This window comes from Acanthisitta chloris, unplaced genomic scaffold (genome assembly GCF_000695815.1).
Source record: "Acanthisitta chloris isolate BGI_N310 unplaced genomic scaffold, ASM69581v1 scaffold33413, whole genome shotgun sequence".
NCBI classification, from domain to species: Eukaryota; Metazoa; Chordata; class Aves; order Passeriformes; family Acanthisittidae; genus Acanthisitta; species Acanthisitta chloris.
Window position 1 is genome coordinate 471 of NW_008664810.1, and position 7,113 is coordinate 7,583.

Sequence of the window (7,113 nt, forward strand, 5' to 3'; positions counted from 1 at the left end):
GAAGCTCTTTATTATTACTCTGCCTTTACCGAGGGGCAGAGAACTGACATACAGGGCAGGTAGAAAGGTGTTTGATGGTGTTCTGAGTTATTTCAGCTGTTGCAACTTGCTTTGCTCTTGTGGCTTTTTTTTAATCTTGCCTCTTAATGCAGTCTGCCCTGAGGGCAGGGACTTGAACTTAACCAGATTTGGGATCTTTATCTTCTCCCTCTTGGGGTACTTGCCCTCTGGCTTACAGTAGTTTTTTATTCATTCCTCAGAATCTTGGTATTAAGCATGTGCTTATTTTATACAACTAGGGATTGGATTTTGCGTACAGAATCAACTAGGTAACTTTTACCCTCTGTATTGAAAAATTACTCATGCTGGTACTTAACAGCATCAGAATGCACAGGCAGATCTAGCTGTGTGCAGAGTCTGGTCATTACAGCACCTGGTGCTTGCAGAAGAGAGGTGTGTTCCAAAAATAAATTCCTTGTGTTGCTGGTTTTATTTTCCCCGAGATGTCAGATTGTTGAAAGGTCTTTGGATGATGTGTTCTGCCCTTTTGATCAGGTGAAACTGCTAGAGGTTTGCCGTGGAGAAACCAGAACCTCCCACAGCAAGGAAAAATGGGCAGAGTTGAGATTTAGTAGAGCTGTATAGTGTTTTTCAGGGTGTGACAGGCACAGCCATAGCTGGAAATGAGGATTGTATTTGGATTTTGTAAGAAGTTGTAGATGAAGTTCCTATGTGAAATGATGATGTAAAGTCCTAGTGTTGGTTAGAAAAAATAGCATTATCTGATTAAAAGCATTAATCTGATGGTGTCATCTGTGGTTCCTGTGATGGACCCGTGATCCAGAGCATAAGTTTGTCATTGCTTCAGCTGAAGGAAGCACAGAGACTCACAGACCCCCATAAGCAAGGCTGGGAGGTACTGAAACAGCTTATGCTCTGTGTGAAACCAATTTTCTCCAGCTATTGAGCTGGAGAGGGCTGGCAAGAAAACAATGGATCTCAAAAAATAAATGTGATTAGGTTAATTCAGAGGAAACAGCATTAGATTTCCCTGCTGTGGCTGAGAATTACCCTGCAGCCCAATCCTGCAGGTCCACTGTGATTTGCACTCGCAGGAAGCATTTTCTAGTGTGCAAATCAAACCTTGGATACAGAGTCCCTGAAGCACAAGGTGAGAGATCATCTCTGGCTCACATCTTTTATTAATAGGAAGAACTGAGTGAAATTCCCTGACTCTTAGCAGGAATTGTATAGCAATCCTGGGGCTGTGTTTGCACAAGCAAATGGGTGTCTGGGATTTATCACTGGAGTGCTGTGGGTGGAAGGGGCAAAGTAAATAATATCTACCCCTTTAGACACCTTATACTGCCACAGGTTTGTAGTGTGCAGATAAGGCTTGTGTGTGCCAGGTGAGCTGTGTGTTGTGCAGAATTCCTTCAGTTTTGCCCTGGCTAAAGGCATAGTTGGCCTGTGGTTTAGCATGGTTTCATTTCTGGCTGCTTCCCAGAGACAGTTTGTTTCTTTGCCAAAGACTTGTACATCTTTGAAGGATGTTCATTTGGCTGCTGAAATTTTAACTGAAACAATGCATTTTCATCAATTTAAACTGGTCCAGTTTAGTTAGTTGAAGGATTTTGAGTCGTTCATTGTTTCAGAAATCTCCTTGTAGAGAACAGGAACACATCTGGTACAATACTTCATTCACAGATAGTAACTAATCTGAGGTAACCTTAGCAAGGCATTTGTCTTTTCTGGGACATGAGCTGTTCTGCCCCCATGAGCTTTCTATTCCCTTTTATTTATGATTAGCATTCCTTGGCATGTTTTTGAAATGTAGCAAGAAGATTTTCAGCTAAGGCTAATTTGGCTGCAGGTTATGTAAAGCAAAACCTTCATATTTTCTGAAGTCTTGGCTGTCCCCACTGTAAGAAGAGTTTTGGTGGTCCAGTAATCACAATCACAGTGTGTTACAATGCTCTGAGGCTTCTCATTTCTTCTGCTGTGAAGACAAGTGTTGTGCTAAGGTTTGCCATACTTAGAGTAGATTTCTACATCTTTCATGTATTTGTAGGAGAGAGACTTTCTACAAGGGCACGTAGTGACAGAACAACGGGGAATGGCTTCAGACTGAGAGAGAGTAGATTTAGATTAGATGTTAGGAAGAAATTCTTGGCTGTGAGGGTGGTGAGACACTGGCACAGGTTGCCCAGAGGGGGTGTGTGTGCCCCATCCCTGGCAGTGTTCAAGGCCCAAGTTGGACTGAACTCTGAGCAACCTGGACTTATGAAAGGTGTCCCTGCCCGTGACAGGGGATCAGAACTAGGTGGTCTTTAAAATCCCTTCCAAGCCAAGCCAGTCTGTGATTCTGTTCTATGATTCTATATATTTTGTTGAAGACTGGTGATGTTCTGTGTTTCAGTCCATGAAGGCAGCCCACTGGGGGAACTTCATCGCTGTGTCCGAGATGGCGTCAAAATTAACGTTCACATCCGCACGTTCAAAGGGCTTCGAGGAGTCTGCACAGGATTTTTGGTTGCATTTGACAAATTCTGGAATATGGTAATTATTGTTCCAGCTCTTGATTTATAACTGCCGTGTTGAAAACTTGAAATTTGCAACAGGTTTAAGCAAAGAATGTTTGGAGAAGATTAATGTGGCATTGTGGCTCACAAACTAATTGGCACTGGGTGCTGGGTTTCAGATGTAAGTGGTACCTCTGGGAGGTGTCCAGCCATCTTAGAGAGGTTTTAGGTGAGACAAAAGCTTGGAAGAGTTCCCAGTACCTTCAGAGGTTTTGTGTACAAACCCAGGAAGGTGGAATATCAGAAGCTTCTAAAGCTTTCTCTGCAAAACCGAATTAATTTATAGTGGTAGGTGTTTATGTTTTCTTTCACTAACATCACTGGGCTGTCAGTGACAAAAGCTTTTCCCTGTGTTCTACCTCATGAAGATCTTAAAGACAGTGGATTTAAAAGCAGCTATTAAGTATTTGTGAGCTTGGAGCTGTGAAAAGTTTAGAAATGGAGGGAAGGGGAGAGGATTTTGCAGGCAAAGCTCACAGGTTTTGCAAGTAATGCAGAAAGGACACGAGGCTTTGATGCTGCTTTTATACATCAGTACAATTTAGATGATTAGCAAACCAGCTCCAAAGCACAGCTTGTTCCTAGGATGGGTTTTCTCTCAGAACATAATTTCATAATGCTTTGACACAAAGCTGGGCCAAAGCTGCTTCATGTTTTCTTTTAATTTTGACCTTTCTTTTATCTTCTTCTAGGCCCTGACAGATGTGGATGAGACTTACAGGAAACCAGTAATGGGCAAAGCTTTCTATGCAGAACCTCAGCTCACCTTGACCCGAGTAGGTGACCATCTCCAGTTTTTTTATTTAGAATCTCCTTTTTCAAAGTAGTAAAAAGGGAGCACTGATTGATTGGAAAACTATATCTATACTTGAAAGATCTTACCTCCTGTTATTACAGATGACTCTAAAATGACTTAAACTGAGGGATTAAAACCCAACCAAAATGTTTCCTGACCTTTTTGAAAATACTTTGGCCATGGTTCAGTGTTACCGAAGTTCTACTTCATTGTCCTTATTATCAGATCACAGTTACTGCCACTGCTCAGTGCAGTATGCTAAGCTCACTCTGTGGTTTTTGATTTATCTGTTCTGTGTGGGGTTTTTTTGCACATGTGACTGGTCAGGTCCACGTTTGTCCTGGCAGGGGATGTGGCAGAGCATCACTTTGGTACTGATGCATGGAGCCACAGTCAGTGTGTGCAGCCAGCTAAACTGCACTGCTGTTGGGTCACTGGAGCTTCTAGCCTGGGTACTGTGAAACCCAAGATTGTGCATGTTGCTCAAAACTCTCTAGGATCCAGCTGCAAATGAAGTTGTTTACCAAGCTGAGAGCTGAAGAGATGATAGATGAACTTCTGAACAATGAAGGGGGAAAAAAATGTGACAGGGCTGTGCCCGTTGAATGCCATAGCTCTGGGCCTTTTGAACATCAGAGAAGCATCTCAAAAACATTGAAACAGTTTCATTGTGAGGAGCTTGCTTTCAAATTCCTGCCATTTAAATCTGTTTTCTGATACATCCCACCCTTCCTTTTTTAAAGACCAGTTAAAAATAATCAAGTTGTCATTGTTCCTTCAGCCCACTCTCACAGGGATTGGCTTTCCATCCTGTTGCTGGGAATAGACAGGCTAACCAAGACTCCCTCTCATGTGTCAGTCTTTCATAAAATCTTGTCTGCTGCCAGAGTAAAAGCAGTTTCTTTTCCAGTTTCAGCACCATGTATTCTTAGATTAATGAGTTTATACAGTTCTTTGGATCTGCTGCTGTAGCTTTTATTATTTTTCTATTGTTTGTGGTCTGCTCACCCCTCAGAATGCCCACACGGCATCTTTGAGTTTGTTTTGGGGAACACAAAAGCTCCATAATTTTTTCAGTGTACACCCTTTGCTAATGGAGGCCCCTTACTTAGGGATGCATGACACAGGGATGTAAATCTCTCTAAAAGTGTCTGACAACATTACAAGGACATTGGGAAAAGTGAGCTAATGGAGCAACTTAGTATCTCTCTCTTGCTCCTGACCAAAGTGAAATGCTAACACAGCAGTATTGCTCCCCAAACTAAATTCCTTGGTGCTCACATAGAGACACTCGTGAGCATGCAAAAGATCCTTTCGCCTTGTGTCACTATTTGACCTCAGTAAGGATTCATCGTCTTTATTGCTGGTGAAGATTCATCACTAATTGTGTCTTGTGAGCTCTGATTTGGGATCATATATGCAAATACCACGTCAAACCGGAGAACAAGTGACCTCTTTTGTTTTACAGTTGTGGTCATAGACACAAATGTTCTTTTACAGCTGTTTGACAGGCTCAAGCTGCAGGAGTCCTCGGGAAAGAAGGGAGCTGACTCAAAGGCTGCCTCAGAGGAGCTGGCCCTGCCAAATGACTCTGGGACGCTGGGGCTGAAAGCTGGGTCAGCACGAGGGAGAGCAGAAGAGGAGCGTGAGAGGCAGAAACACTCGGGCAGAGCTGGAGAAAAGAAGACACCAGGTGACAGTTTGCATCTGGCTGCCAGAGGTGAAGCTGATGTGGGCAGCAGGACTGCCCACACTGAGGGTGCCAGTGCTAGTGGGACCCGGGCAAGAAGCCAATCACGGAAAAAACGGCGACCCAAAGTGGATTATCAGCAGGTGTTCACACGTCACATAAACCAGATTTTCATTCGAGGAGAGAATGTTTTGCTTGTCCATTTAGCACATTGACTTGGCTGAGCCTTTGTCAGTGTATTTGTTTGATAGCATGACTTGCTGCTGCAGCTCCCATTGCTATTTAGCATTGTCATTGAGTGTGATGGTACCGTGGCTGGTTTCCCATTGCCTTAACAAGGCAGGGGAAATGATTGTAAGTAGAGCATCCTGAGCTTGATGCCAAAGCAGCCTCCTTTAGATCCCTCTTGGGGTCTCAGGACAAGGTCAGCAGCACAGTTGTTTCTGTGATGTGAGGGAGGTAAGCACAGATCCCACTGTTCCTTAAAAAGGAGCTAAATGGAGAAGGTTGGAAGAGAATTTTTATGTACTCTGTTATAGGAGCTACTTGTGGCACACATTCAAAGAGCTTCTGATAAGATCTCCACCTGAAATGAATCAGAAATGCTCTTTTGCATGTTCTGAGTAATCTCAAGAGGAGATTGCTGATGACACCAGCAGCTTATCTGCTGCTGTTCCATGCATGTGCTCTTTTCCAGATGTAATTCTGACAGTCATTTTGAAATAGCTTATCAAAAGGTGGAGTGACATACTACTGATGGCTACTGGCCTCTGTCATAGGTAGCTCTGTAATGCCCAGTGTGACAGAAAACCTCTTAATTGAGAACTGCTCCTGTAATGTGAGTGATGGCAGGACTGTCATTTGTTTTTCCATATCAAAGCTTCTCTTTGTAATGCTGTGCTTTGACCCTGTGTCACCAGCAAGCAGCTGATGTAGCTGATTCAGGGACCTCCATAGTTGGAGTTTATCTGTGACTGCTGTGGATGCAGATGGAATATTGTACTTTTATATTTCACCCATTTGCTACTTGGTGTAACAGTGAAGCTGGCAAAGATGTAAGGTTTTCTTCAGATGTGTTTGTGCTGAGCACACTTGTACTGTATCTAAGCACCTTCCAAGCTCCCTCTATTGAAACTAGAGCTGCTGGATCTCCAGCAGTTTTCATGGAGCAGAATTCTTCATGGGTCTTTCCTATGCATCATCTAATTCCAGTTGAACTGAGCTTTGGAGGTGTGCCTGAATATGTTTTGAAGCTTCAAACTCATCAGTGTTTTTTGTGGATCAGGCCAGGGTTCTGCAGGTCTAAACTGCTTTCCAAGAGACCTACGTGCAGAAGTTTGAGGGTACATGAAGCTGGTGCATTATGTAGTCTGTTCCCTTGGTTGTCATAGGACACTAGATTTCATACTGCTATTCCTGCATTCATCTCAGCTACCTTGTGCTTTGCAGCAGTTCTGTGTGTTTAAGGTGAACTTGGGGAATTGCTTTATAGCAGGTCTTGTATTGCATATAGAGGTCACAAGTTCTTGAACCAAGTGACTGTGCTGTGGGTGATATATTTCTGTTGCTGCACATGCAGCATTCTGCTTGCTTGTGGTTAGAGCTTTGTCTGGTGCTTGGGTGCATCACAGAAATCGTTTAGCAGGAGTTCCCAGACACACAAAGCAGCTGTTTGCCTCTGGGGGAGCCTGAGACTTATGTCAGCATTTCACATGACATGGGGCTTGGATGGCTGATGAGCTCAGCCACTGAGCTGCAAACCCAAGTTCAGCCTGGGACAGAAGTGCCTCAGAATAAAAAGTACTGTTGAGGCAAAACAGTTTCATCAAGAGTAAAAAAAATAGGGGAAAACAATGAAATATTATCTACAGCTTGTTATGATATATTGCTTTATTACTGGGCTCCCTTCCTTCTCTGAACTGAGACTAGGCACTGAAAAGACTCTTCTCTTGGAGTTCGTTTCCTCTCTTTTTGTGCTGTTCTTGTTTGTGTCCATGTGCTCTGCATTTTTCCCCCTTCTCCTGTCAATACTTGGTCTCCTCAGG

General features: G+C 43.3%; 1 protein-coding gene across 1 annotated transcript; it reads left to right on the top strand.

Annotated features, from left to right (window-relative positions):
• Positions 1-2,419: 2,419 nt before the first annotated feature.
• On the top strand, positions 2,420-5,283 carry LSM11 (LSM11, U7 small nuclear RNA associated; the record flags this gene model as incomplete). Its single annotated transcript, XM_009071507.1, has 3 exons — positions 2,420-2,559; positions 3,275-3,358; positions 4,879-5,283. Coding segments are annotated over 3 exons (629 nt in total), but the record flags the coding sequence as incomplete, so codon positions are not given.
• Positions 5,284-7,113: the final 1,830 nt, after the last annotated feature.